At 53.8% G+C, this 13,563-nt stretch overlaps 1 protein-coding gene across 16 annotated transcripts in view; it reads left to right on the forward strand.

Moving 5' to 3' along the window:
- PTPRU (protein tyrosine phosphatase receptor type U) overlaps positions 1-13,563 on the forward strand; it is a 321,138-nt gene that overhangs the window by 273,696 nt on the left and 33,879 nt on the right. For 11 of the 16 annotated variants that reach the window (XM_073317468.2, XM_073317470.2, XM_073317476.2 and 8 more), the window contains 8 exons: positions 1,883-1,900; positions 4,633-4,669; positions 6,083-6,180; positions 6,277-6,393; positions 8,688-8,842; positions 11,089-11,224; positions 11,933-12,082; positions 12,546-12,719. In XM_073317468.2, coding sequence (XP_073173569.2) covers positions 1,883-1,900; positions 4,633-4,669; positions 6,083-6,180; positions 6,277-6,393; positions 8,688-8,842; positions 11,089-11,224; positions 11,933-12,082; positions 12,546-12,719 — 885 coding nt within the window. The remainder of the gene's footprint in view (positions 1-1,882; positions 1,901-4,632; positions 4,670-6,082; positions 6,181-6,276; positions 6,394-8,687; positions 8,843-11,088; positions 11,225-11,932; positions 12,083-12,545; positions 12,720-13,563) is intronic. The other 5 variants (XM_073317471.2, XM_073317478.2, XM_073317479.2 and 2 more) reach the window with 1 other exon arrangement.

The following is a 13,563-nucleotide window of genomic DNA, read 5'->3' on the forward strand; positions in this document are numbered from 1 at the left end:
AGGGACCTCAGGAGGTCATCTAGTCCAACTCCCTGCTCAAAGCAGGACCGATCCCCAATTAAATCATCCCAGCCAGGGCTTTGTCAAGCCTGACCTTAAAAGCTTCTAAGGAAGGAGATTCCACCACCTCCCTAGGTAACGCATTCCAGTGTTTCACCACCCTCCTAGTGAAAAAGTTTTTCCTAATATCCAACCTAAACTTCCCCCACTGCAACTTGAGACCATTACTCCTTGTTCTGTCATCAGCTACCACTGAGAACAGTCTAGAGCCATCTACTTTGGAACCCCTAGGTTTTCTACTTTGAAACCCCTAGGTTTCAGGTAGTTGAAAGCAGCTATCAAATCCCCCCTCATTCTTCTCTTCTGCAGACTAAACATCCCCAGTTCCCTCAGCCTCTCCTCATAAGTCATGTGTTCCAGTCCCCTAATCATTTTTATTGCCCTCCGCTGGACTATTTCCAATTTTTCCACATGCTTCTTGTAGTGTGGGGCCCAAAACTGGACACAGTACTCCAGATGAGGAGTATCCAGTGGATCAGGCTGAGGGCACAGGCAGGGCTGGGTGGGGAGCCCAGGGCTGGGGTGATGGGGTATCCAGTGGGTCGGGCTGAGGGCAGAGGCCGGGCTGGGTGGGGAGCCCAGGGCTGGGGTGATGGGGTATCCAGTGGGTCGGGCTGAGGGCACAGGCCGGGCTGGGTGGGGAGCCCAGGTCTGAGGTGATGGGGTATCCAGTGGGTCAGGCTGAGGGCAGAGGCAGGGCTGGGTGGGGAGCCCAGGGCTGAGGTGATGGGGTATCCAGTGGGTCAGGCTGAGGGCAGAGGCAGGGCTGGGTGGGGAGCCCAGGGCTGGGGTGATGGGGTATCCAGTGGGTCAGGCTGAGGGCACAGGCAGGGCTGGGTGGGGAGCCCAGGGCTGGGGTGATGGGTATCCAGTGGGCAGTGGCGTAGCTTGGGGGGGGGAGCGGGGCAGCGGCCGCTCCCCCACTGAGCACAAGTGGCGCCTTGTGAATGTCTTGGCCCCTCTTAAATTTTCCCCTGTTGAGGGAACAGGGGGCGCGAGCCCCAAAAAAGGCGCCACCCGCTGCGGCACTTCTACTCCCCCGGCGGCGGGACCTTCAGTGCGGCTGCAGACACCCGGCGGCAGGACCTTCAGTGCGGCTGCAGACACCCGGCGCGAGTGAGGCCGGCCCCCAGCCCGCCGCCGGGGCAGTAAAAGTGCCGCAGCGAGTGGCACCTCTTCTTTGGATCGCTCCCCCTGTGCCCTCCACCTGGCTACGCAGCTGCCAGTGGGTCAGGCCGAGGGACACAGGCAGGGCTGGGTCGGGAGCCGAGAGCTGGAGTAATCTGGGAAGGGTGCATGGGCAGGGTGATGGGGGAATCTATCCTGGATCATGCCAGATGTATCTATCCCTCGAGTCGTTTGCATGGGAATTAGTCCAACCTCAGTCTATAGTTATTATATGAAGCGCTGCAGTAGTTCTCCTGGGCTTGCCAGCACTGCTCAGTTTGCAGCGAGAGCCTGGCAAACCTGGGGGCTCACACAGAACTTCTTTGGCAAGTTCTTTCCTGAACCGGAGCCAAGGCCCCTCGTTCCCCCCACCCCCATCGCAGCTGGGTCTCCCCCCAGCTGAGCAATGCCCCCATAGGGTCTAGGGGGATGGGCTGTCCCAGTTAGTTCATTCTGCCTGGCTGATCCAGTGGGATAGCAGGAGCAATGCTGAGTCCCCCATGGGCAACTGCTGCTTCTTTTCTCTGCTGTCTGTCATCTGTGACCCGCTCCCATGGCTGCCGTGTTCTAATCCATCTCTTGGACTGTACCTTACTAATCTTCCTGTCTCTGGTCTCTTTTTCTTTTCAACTTGTGTCCGACTGGGATCATTAAGATTCGGATAAACCGAGAAGTAAGTAGCCTATATCCCTCTCCTCACTTTTTCCCCCACTTTCCTTTACTCCTCCCACGACACCAACCTGGGGACTTCCTTCCAGCATGTGCTCTGGCCCTGATGCAAGTAGAGTAGATGTGTACAGGTGCCTGTTAGATGACACTCAACTGCCCCTCAGGAGGCTGCGGTTCAAGTCCTGCCTCTTACAGAGACTGCTTGTGTGACCTGGGAATCAGGCCCAGCAATAGCACATGGGTACAGCGGAGCGGTGGCCATAGGTGCAGGCAGAGAGGACTGGATTGTCATCGGCACTGAGACCTTGGTTACGTGGGAAAGGTTTTTTGGTGTGACTTCAAACCGGTGCAGTGCTACAGGTCTGTCTCTCCGGCAGACACGCGAGGGCTGCTTTTGGTTTAGCTTACGGAGCTTGGAAAGAAGGTTAAACTAAACAAATGATCCAAAAGAAGATGCTCGGTTTTTAAATCGAGCTGGGATGTTTTTCTAAAGCTCTGCGCAAGGGAGTGTCTTGGGGCAGGTCTCTGGCTTGTGTTCCACAGGGGGTCAAGTTAGGTGATCCCAGTGGTGTCTTCTAGCCTTGGAACCTATGAGTCAGTACTGGAATAAGCATGTCCACACAGGACTAGCAGGGACCTCTTGGATCCTGGAGTCCAGCCCCCTCCTATCACAGGCACCCCATTATATCTGCCTGGATAACTCCACCTGTATCACACTGTCCCATGCAGACAAGGCTCTTCACAGCCCTGGAGCAGCTAGAGAGGCCTGTGCACCAGTGAGAATTAGGCTGGCTCAGTGTCTTCCCTTCTGCAGCCTGACGGAGCCGGGGGGTTTTATTTGTATGTCTGCCCATCAGTCTGGCTGTCGGAAGGTTTTGTGTTTTTATTTCCTTATCGATCTCCAGCAATTGCATCATTAAAGCATGGTCAAGGCAGCTTCCCCCATACCAGCAAACTGACCCCTGGAAACAAACCCTGCTGAAATTGCACATGATGGGTCTGCAGCTGGAGCCCTCCTGGTTCTGTTATTGGCCTTGTTAAGATTTGCTCTGCTGTTTGGGCTGACACTTCCCTACTCAGAATTAGTAATGTTTGCAGTAACTGGCTCAGATGAATGAGGAGTGTGGGCCATTACCCGGGTCCACATGCCTGCTTCGGACTGGGATATTATTAATAGGGCTCTCACGGTGACATTACCCACAGCCTTCAAATGTTTGTCGGCGCCGGTTGTGTAAGCAGGAAGCCTCTGACCAAGGCACCTGGCCTCTGAATGTCAGGCCAGGGCTTTGATTGTCTCTCTGGCTTCTGTGCTGTGGACACAGCCCGGCTGTAAGTAGAAGGGGCCAGGTGAGTGGCTTCCGACAGCAAATTGGAGTAGAGAACGGGGCAGAGGGGGTCACAGAGTCTGCTCCAGCATGTTGGTGGGGTGATCTTGGGGGATTCTACAGTGAAATCTCTCTGTCCTCCACCCCCCTCTTTTGAGGTCTTGTTTCCCCCCTTGCACTCCTCTTCCCCACTTGACCCATTTTCAAATTCCTTTCCCCCACCCCTCGGATTGCTCGTCTCTCCTCTTTTCCAAGTCCTCTTTACTCCCTTCCCCATTCACCCCCTGTCCATTCCTCCTCATTCTTTATAGTTCCCAGCCCTCTCCCTTCTCTCCCCGTCCCTGCGGAAAGGGGGCTGCTCTCGCACTACTGCCTACCCCGTAGCTACTGAGAGAGGAATTCCCCCAGGGTCATGCCCATGTGCCAAACACCTCTCAGGGGTGGTGTAGGAAGACTTAAGGGGATGGTCTAGATGGTCTCTTGAGGTCCTGTCCAGCCCTACATTTCTATGGCTACGTCCCCACTTGGTGCTCCGGGTGTGATCCCCAGCTCACACGTACTTGTGTGAACTCTCACCTAGATAGTGCGCTAGAAATAGTCGTGTAGCCGTGGTTGCACAGGCAGCAGTGACAGGGGCTAGCCGCCCCAAGGATATATCCGTGGGGTCTGGGCGGGTTTGTACTCGGGCCAGCCAGTTCCTTCACTGACATGGCTGTCTACACAAGCTGGGCATCACGCCGTGAGCTCCTGATGTAGACAGAACCTAGGGGATGATGTCAGAAAGCCCCCACCCCCCTCGAGGGTGTCTCTGGAGTTTGCCTAACATCCTTATTGGTGTGAACTGGGGGGGGTGCTTGTTGATCCTGGCTGGGAACCTGTGTTTAAGGAAGGTTGTGTCTGGGGGCTTACAGCTGAGAGTGGCCTTTAGAGAACGCAACAAGCTCCAGGTCTGGCCAGCTGGAAACTCTTAGCTTATCTGGGGCATGGAGCATCAGGGAGTCTCGGATCGAAGCCAGGCATCCTACTGACTAGTCTCCTCCTGGTCTCAGAGTGCAGTCAGTCTCTCTCAGCCTGGCATTGTCTGGGACCCAGGAGAGTTCTGAGCAAGAGGCTTTATGCCCAGTACAAATACCCGTGTTCAGAGGATGGTGTTTGTTCGGAGATCACTGCAGGGGAAATCTCACTGGCCTGAGCCTTCCCCCTGCCCGGGGAAATGCATAGGGATGCCAGGTAGTCACTCTGTGCCATGGGCTTTACCCTCTCCCCATGGTCCAGTTCTCTGGTGAGCTGGCCATCAACTTGGTCAATAGGAACAGGGTCTCATGGCAACCCCCACTGAGGGTGGCTCATCAGCTGTGTCTCAACCAGATTTCCTTCCCTAGAGGTTTAACAGAATCTTGTTCCATTACAGGGTTACCACAGATCCAACCACTTCATAGCCACTCAAGGTAAAGTGCCTTCGAGCTCCTGGCTTTGTCTTTCATTCTCTGCCTCTCCCAGGGCCATTGGGCAGACGGTGCTCGGGGGTCCAGTGACCTGCAGCTTTCCCCCCAGGGGATGTGGTTTGTAATGTGGAGATTAAATCCGTGGTTCAGTGCAAGGTGGGCTGGAGACTGGGCTTTCTGATCCCAACACATTAGCACCAAACCAAATGCCGGCTGGAAATTCCCTACTGAATAACAATCACTTGCAATCCTCGCGCACAGCCCTATTCTCCCTGCAGGATGCCCGGGACCTTTGCAGGCCAAATGGGGCACAGAAACACTACAGAGTTATTTAGGCCTGATCCGAAGCATGTTGAAGTTAATGGAAAGACTCCAGTTGACTTCAGTGGCCTTTGGCTCAATCCCAAAGTGGAAACAACTACCAGGTCTGATTGAAATGGCAACCAATGAACTGGATTCTCTGTGAAGGGACATTCCATTCTCATTGGCTAGGGGCTATGTCAGGGGACAAGAGGTGGGCTTCCTTAATCCTTTCATCCCAACACAACACATCAGTGGCTCACCAGGACTGTGCTCAGATCCAAGGGTTCCAGCTATCACAACCAGCCCTGCAATTATAAATGAGTTTACACAGGTCAGTGCTCAGGAGCAACCCTACCATAACAAGAGAAGCAAAGCTAGCGCCCATGGGCAGCCTTGTCAGCAACCCTACCATAACAAACCGGTGTGCACAGCCCGCCTCTCATGTGCAGCTCTACAATGGCAAGGCAGTGCACGCAATTCCAAAACCCACATGCAGCCTTGCAAGAAAAAAAATTGCTGCCTGCAGCCCCACTGCGGGCAGGCAACCCTACAATAACAAACCGGTGTGCACACCTCAGTGCCCACAAGTGGCACTGTAATAACAAGCCAGTGTGAGCAGCCCACCACTCACATGCAACCCTACAATAACAAACTGGTCTGCACACCTCAGTGCCCACAAGTGGCACTGTAATAACAAGCCAGTGTGAGCAGCCCACCACTCACATGCAACCCTACAATAACAAACTGGTCTGCACACCTCAGTGCCCACAAGTGGCACTGTAATAACAAGCCAGTGTGAGCAGTCCACCACTCACATGCAACCCTACAATAACAAGAGAAAATGATGTCAGCTGGGGAAGATACCATTTCAGTGAGGAGAGACATTTTAGCTTCAGACTCCCAAGGGGTTTTATTTACCAAAAAAAGTGAACAGGGGGAAAGGGAAGTAGCATGATATTGAGACTGGAAGCTCGTCAGGGCCAGGTCTGTTTGTTGGTATGTGTCTATACAGATCCTAACCCACTGGGGCCCTGATCTCGGGGAGGCATAGTGGGATCTGAGGATAGTGGTTTCCTCTATGGGGTCTCAGTTCTTTTCCTCTTTGTCCCCCAGGCCCCAAGCAGGAAATGGTGTACGATTTCTGGCGCATGGTGTGGCAGGAGCACTGTTCCAGCATCGTGATGGTCACCAAGCTGGTGGAGGTGGGAAGGGTAAGGGACCAGTCCCATTCCTGTCCCTGACAGCTTTGGCTCTGCTAGGGCCCGTCCTCCCACGGTGCTACAGCGTGGTCTGTTTGCTTGTGGCAGGTGAAGTGTTCCAAGTACTGGCCGGACGACTCCGAGATGTACGGAGACATCAAAATCACCCTGGTCAAATCGGAGATGCTGGCGGAATATGCCGTCCGGACGTTCGCCCTGGAGAGGGTAAGTGCCTGCGTTGTGCTGCCTCATCCCTCATCCCTGTGGATGCAGGAGGCCTGTTCTATCCCAGGTTAGGTTGCTCCCTGGCTTGTATCAGATAATCCCCTGTGCTTCCCAGGGAAGGGGATGCTGCCAGCAAGCAAAGTCTGCAAGCACTTTGCAGATGCCGGGGGCCAGGCTAATCCAGGGACTGACAGGCAGAGAGCTGCCACCATGCATGTGCATCTAGAGCCCCGCAAACAAACCATGCTCTCATAAACAGCAGTGTAAACCTGGAGTAACTGCATTGACTTCACTGGAGTCATTCTGGATTACACTGGGGTATATGAGAGCAGAATTTGGCCCAGGATGCTGGGGTTGGTCTTGATATGCTGAAGTGGGTTAGTTGTTCACCAAGGGCCTGAACCAAAGCCTAATTCAGTCAGTGGACAGACTCCCATTGACTTCAATGGGCTTGGGGTCAGCTCTGGTTGGAGTACCCGATACAAGACCGAAGGACCTCCACTCCCTCTCTGGCCAGGGCAGCATCGCTCCTTACAGTACATTCTGTAGAAAAATTGGAAAGAGTCCAGCAGAGAGCAAAAAAATGATTAGGGGACTTGAATACATGACTTATGAGGAGAGGCTGAGGGAACTGGAATTATTTAGTCTGCAGAAGAGAAGAATGAGGGGGGATTTGATAGCTGCTTTCAACTACCTGAAAGGGGGTTCCAAAGAGGATGGATCTAGACTGTTCTCAGTGATGGCAGGTGACAGAACAAGGAGTAATCATCTCAAGTTGCAGTGGGGGAGGTTTAGGTTGGATATTAGGAAAAACTATTTCACTCGGAGGGTGGTGAAACACTGGAATGCGTTACCTAGGGAGGTGGTGGAATCTCCTTCCTTAGAGGTTTTTAAGGTCAGGCTTAAAGCCCTGGCTGGGATGATTTAGATGGGGATTAGGTTCTGCTTTGAGCTAGATGGGCTAGATGACCTCCTGAGGTCCCTTCCAACCCTGATGGTCAATGATTCTGTGATTGTCCTGGGCTGTGTCCTGGCCCATTTAAATGCCCCAAACAGTGGGGCTTCCCCCTCTTCTCCTAGGGAAGCCTATTTTTCCCCCTCTTCTCCTAGGGAGCCTATTTTTCTGTTGCTGTTTAGTGTGAGTTTCCCATGGCTCAGTTGCACCCCAAAACTCGTAGTGAGACTCTCTGTACCCCACTCCAAGCCATGCGCTGTGTCACTGGTGCTCATGGCCATCAGGCAGTAGGAGCCGTGCTCCGGGCAGGCTGGGTAGAACTGCTCGTTATTTACATGGTCACTGTTGATCATCTAATTTTAGGGTAAGCACCATGTAATTGCAGAGGGAGTGAACGATTGTTTCTATCCTCTAGTGTGGAGTGCAGATTGCATGGCAATTACTGTACAGTACGGTACCTTGGGATATAATAAGTGTAATGTACCCCCTAATCTGCAGGAACACGAAATTACTGTCTTGTTACGAGCTAGGTACCAAACAGCTTCCTGGAAACGAGTGTATTCATTACCAGGCCATTCCTTGGTGCCCCGGAGGCCTGTGCAGAAGGGCTACTTATCACGGGTTTTCTGTTTTTAACCCCATTGTCGCTGACAGAAAAAGAGCTGAGACTATGTGGCTGTAGGGTACCAGGAACATCTGTCCATGGCACTGCCAGCTCGCAAGACTTAGCAATTGCTATTTAGTTCATCCCTGCGGGGGTTAATCCACAGGGCCCACATAGAACTGTGAACACTGTATCTTGTTAGGGGGCGCTAGAGATATGGGGCAAGATTCTTCCCTCTGTTTACACCAGGGCACAGTGTGTGTAAATTATCACCCTAGACCCCTAAGCCAACCCTAACCCCCTAAGCTAACTCTAACCCGCTAACCCTAACCTAGTCCTGACTGGTGTAAATGACTGCCCAAGGTGTAGGGTCATGGAGAATCACACCCACCCCGTCTGTTCATGAGTGACCGCACACTCGGCAGCACCTGGGCACGCTCACCCCAGGGAATGCGATGACATGGCCAGTGGGGAACAGAGGCGCAGGGCCAGGGAGGAGCCTGCTCGGAGGGGCAACCTGTCAGATGCTCCAGATCACTAGCATGTGCGCCAGCAAAGCCACCCTCAGCGATCTTGGTCTGGTGGTGCATAACCGACAGTGATCCATCTGCTGCTGCCTGGAATCCAGAGACAGCTGTAGTGAGTCTGGGTCTCCATTCCCCTTTGTTCTCCAGGTCCTTGGCTCCTGCCTCCGGGATTCCTCTGTCCTCACCCTGCCTTGTGCTTCCTTTACAGAGGGGCTACTCAGCGAGGCATGAGGTAAAGCAGTTCCACTTCACGTCGTGGCCCGAACACGGGGTGCCTTACCACGCCACCGGGCTCTTGGCCTTCATCCGAAGAGTGAAGGTTTCCACACCCCCCGACGCAGGGCCTATAGTCATCCACTGCAGGTAAGAACCAGCTGCAGCTGCTTGGAGAACCCCAGAGATTTCACTGCCGGGCAGTGGAAGGGGACGCAGCACTCATAGGCGTCATGTGACTCCTGTATTTGGAGAGGCTGGGTGTGAGCACCGAAAGCTCCCTAGAAGTGGGAGGGCTTGAGCAAGGGGATGGGGCCTGCCCCATAGAATCGTGTCCCAGGGCGCTTTGGCTTGGAGTGTAGGACACTTGGTTCGATAGTAAAATATTTAACAGGGAGCTATGAAATGTGTGACTTGGCTGCGGCAGGTAAGGAGCCTCTGGTTTATGGCTCGGGGTTGGGTGTCTCTGCATGAACGTACTGAGCTGTAAAATGTTCTTACCCAGGCTGATGGGTAGCAGGTGCCTCTGAAATAGGAGGCATCTAGGGAAGGGTGTGTATTTCAAGCACTTGCGATTTGGAGCGCTGCACAGGGGCCTGTGTGTTCTCCTGACGTGAATTTACAGCCTGGTGAAATGAATCCAGGTTGACCCAGAGCCTGAAAGCATCTGTTCAGTCTCAGTACAAACATCTCCCATGCTGTCCCCTCAAGCCAGCATCTAACCCTGCTTCAGAGCGTCCACTGTCACTTGAGTGTGTGTTGTTCAGTCCCCCTGGCCAGTTAGACTCAGGACCGCTCCACTGAGATTCATGGATTCGAAAGCCAGAAGGGACCATTGTGACCATCTAGTCTGTCCCTGTCCATAGCACAGGCCAGAGAACTCCCACCAAATAATTCCTAGAGCAAGCTTTGCTATGGAGGCCAGTGAGTCCCATCTGTGATGGATTTTTCATGGGAATGTGGACAGCTGGCCACTTGTAAATACTCAATTTAAGACCACAAACTCCTCTTTTAGGGGTTCCCCCCTCAGCCACCAGCTGGTGATCTCTTCCAGGAATCCCCTGCCTTTCACAGAAATGCAGCCACTTCTAGGGTGGAGCAGGGCAGCTATTTAGCAGCACATGGCAACACAACTCAGCAGTTCAGGACAGGATGTGGAAGAGAATATTGAATCACTGTCACTGGGTGGTCCCCTGTGAGCTAGCACCAGCTAGTTCTGCCTACCTCTACCTTCCTTCAGGCTCTCAGCTCTCCCCCCAGTGCTTCCTTCCTCTCCATTTATATGCTCCCAGCTGCTGGGGTTGTTCACCTTCAAATAAACTCCTCAGTCTCTGCTCAGAACTGGCCTTCCCACTTGGTCTCAGTTAACCTACGTTGGTAGGGATTTGAGTTTGCTCCTGACCCCGTTACATCATTTCTTGGAGATCTTACATGCAAGGACTGGTCAGGCTCAAGGAGAAGATTAGGGCCAGGAATGAGTGGCCAGGCCTCTGGTTTGAACCTGAAACAGAACAGAAAGTGCCTGTCCTCTCTGACCATCCATCAGAGCGTCCCAGACTTCCTTTGCGACGGTGTTCACGGCTCTTCCTCTGCTGGGCAAACAAGGAGGAGCTGATGAATGAGAGGGATTTTTTATTTGATTTCTCCTTGTCAATTGCCTCATCAGTATTCATTCACTGGAGACAAGGAGTGTGATTAGTCCCCGTAGTCTGTAATCACTGATAATCATGGGGAGTGATTCATCAGCCCCAGAAATTAGTATTTCACTATAAAAGCCTCTGGGAAAAGAGGGCGGGGGGAGTAAATCCATTCCTGGCGTGCTGGGGGTTGGTATGGCTCAGACAAGTGGATTGTCTGATGGGGTGAGTGTGATGGGCAGTGCTGGGATGTTTCTAAGGGTATGTCCACACTGCAGACCCGGGGTACAGCTCAGGTGGCCAGACTTAAACTAGTCTTAATCCAGGTGGCTCAGGTACCCTAGTAGTGAAGCTGTGGCAGCACGGGCTTCAACACAGGCTGCACAAACCCACCCAGGGCCCCGGGTGATTACTCAGGCGGCTAGTCCAGGCTGAAACATGCACTGCTGCAGCTGGGCTGGTCCAATACCTCACCTAGACAGATTAAAGGTCGTTTGGGTCGGCACCCTGTGATTGCAGTGTAGGGATAACTTAAGCTTCTTCCACCTGGTCTGTCTGTAGGAGGGACAGACTCACTGGCGAGGGTTTGAACTGGTGCCTGTGTGTGTTTCTGTGTCATGCCGTGTGAGGGTGTGTTGTGTCTGTGTCGTGTGTACATGTGCTGTCATTTGACGTCACCGGCAGGTTTTGCAGGCTTTACTCCCATGTAATTACTGATCCTCTATTTGTTTGTTCCCCTCCCACTCCCCATTGCCCCAGTGCTGGCACCGGGAGGACAGGCTGTTACATCGTCCTGGATGTGATGCTGGACATGGCCGAGTGCGAGGGCGTTGTGGACATTTACAACTGCGTGAAAACGCTGTGTTCACGGAGAATCAACATGATCCAGACCGAGGTGTGTAGGGAGGGTAAAGGGGGGAAGACACCCCCCCACTTCTGCCTTTTAACAACAGGCTTCCCAGATCTGGTATCAGGTGCAGAGTCTGTTCCCCTCCCTTCTCTGTATCCACCATAGTCTGGTGCCAGGAGGAGAGACAGGACTGGGCTGGGATGCATCTAAAGGAGACTTGTTACTGAGGCTGCTGGACACAGGCAGATCCTGTGGTTCTCTCTGACTCCCTAGCTACCAGCCTGTGTTCCCTATACAGGGATTCCCTAAGTCCTGGCCCTGCGTGAGCAGTCAATTAAAATAGTTAGTGATGCTTAATCTTAATTAATTAGCCCTTCCTGCATCAGGTATTGCTGCTCTGTCTCCATAACATCCTCTGATGTTCCCATGGAAAGCAAAAAACCCGCCCCTGCCACCATGTCTGGCAATGTCCTTCCAGGAATGGCCTCAGCAAACATGGCAAGGTCTGCGGGGTCTGGAGAGCCATGGGCATTTGGCTTAATCCTTCCCAGAGGGCTCCCCAGGTGGGCAATGCTGGGCCACTTCACCTAGGCATAGTGGCAGCTCAGGGCAGCAGAGTCAGCGTTTGTACTGTATATGTGCCCCTGACGGAGTAGCGAGTCCTGCTGTGTCCGGGGCCTCTTCAATGGGCCCCCTTCTCTGCTCCCCTCCTGGAGCCCATTGCTAATGCTGGTGTCTTCCCTCCCCCTGAAGGAGCAGTACGTCTTCATCCACGACGCCATCCTGGAAGCCTGCCTGTGTGGGGAAACTGCCATCCCGGTCAGCGAATTCAAGCCAACGTACAAGGAGATGGTCAGGATAGAACCGCAGAGCAACTCCTCGCAGCTGCGGGAGGAATTCCAGGTGAGCACCCGGGAGACTTCCCTGGGCCGGGGGCTCCATTCACCCTTGGGAGGCTACAGAGACGCTGCCAGTCCTTCCTGGGGACAAGACGTTCCTAGGAACTACATTCAAAGCCAACAAGTGTCCTGTTGCCCTGTGCCCTGCCCCCATCCCGCTCCCCAGCTTAGACTCAGCCAGTTACTACCGACAGCATCTGCCTGTGGGAGGCCAGAAGCCCCCGTCCAGGTGGGGTGTCACCAGGCAACCAGAGAGCCGCCTTCCCTCACTTCTCCCTTGAGGCTGCAGTCAATGCTGGCCTTGCACGTGGAAGGGAGCTCTGCTGAGGGCCCACGCCCCAGGGAGCTCTGCTGCTGAGCAGAGCAGCCCTGTTAGTGCAAGTCGCAGGCTGGGTCTAGTTCAGATGGAAAGGGGAGCCTGCGGGGGAGGGATGGGTTTAGTAACCCCGGCGCTGTGTGCCTCGCAGACCCTGAACTCGGTCACACCCCACCTGGATGTGGAGGAGTGCAGCATCGCCCTCTTGCCGCGGAACCGGGAGAAGAACCGAAGCATGGACGTCCTGCCTCCAGACCGATGCCTTCCCTTCCTCATCTCCATGGATGGCGACAGTAACAACTACATCAACGCGGCCTTAACCGACGTGAGTGCACCCCCAGGGAGCTGGCGCCTGCTCATCCCGGGGTGATGGGAAGGCCAGAGACATAGCCCGATCTTAGTTCTCACTTTCTCTGCTACTGGACCCTTGGGGTTCTGATTCCTCACGGCCACGCACCCGGCGCCCACACTGACAGGGTTGCGAAATGGGCAAGTAGGCCCAGATCCTCAAAGGTATGCAGGTACCAGACTCCCTTAGAAATCAATGGGAATTAGGCACCTACACACTTTTGAGGAGCTGGCCGCAGCATCACCAGATCAGAATAGTAACATTTCAAGCTCCCCCCGCAATGGCTTCCTGGGCTATAGGTCCATGGAGACTCAGCCCCCTTGGTTCTGAGCCCCTGCATATGGTGATAACATTATCTAGTGGAACCAAGAGCCTGGCTTGCTGTGTGCCTTCTGGGTGTGATGCAGGGAGTGGGGTGGGAGGAGCCTGTGTGTCGTTAGGAGCACATCGGAGAAGTGACTTGGGCTTGCTCGTCAGTTTTGCTCTGAACCGGGCACAGTCAGGGCTGCCGGCCTTTGCGTTGTGAAATCCCACCACGGTGCATGTGTTTTCTTTTCCACACAAAATCTGGGGTTGGTTAAAATTCTGGCCCCATTTCGTACAGCCCCCCAAAGTCTAAGATGTAGGTGCATGTTGGATGTGTGTATTTAGCTATAAGGAGGAGACCTTATAGGTCAGTGCTGAGGCTCTGCAGCGGGGGATGTCCTGTAAACAGCAGAGAAAGAGAGGGGGAAGGAAGGAAAGAATAGACAACAGGCAAGCTGGGTTGTTTCTTTGTATAATGGCACCTAACTCTGATATAGCACTTTTCCTCTGTAGC

This window comes from Lepidochelys kempii, chromosome 19 (genome assembly GCF_965140285.1).
Source record: "Lepidochelys kempii isolate rLepKem1 chromosome 19, rLepKem1.hap1, whole genome shotgun sequence".
Taxonomy (NCBI): domain Eukaryota; kingdom Metazoa; phylum Chordata; order Testudines; family Cheloniidae; genus Lepidochelys; species Lepidochelys kempii.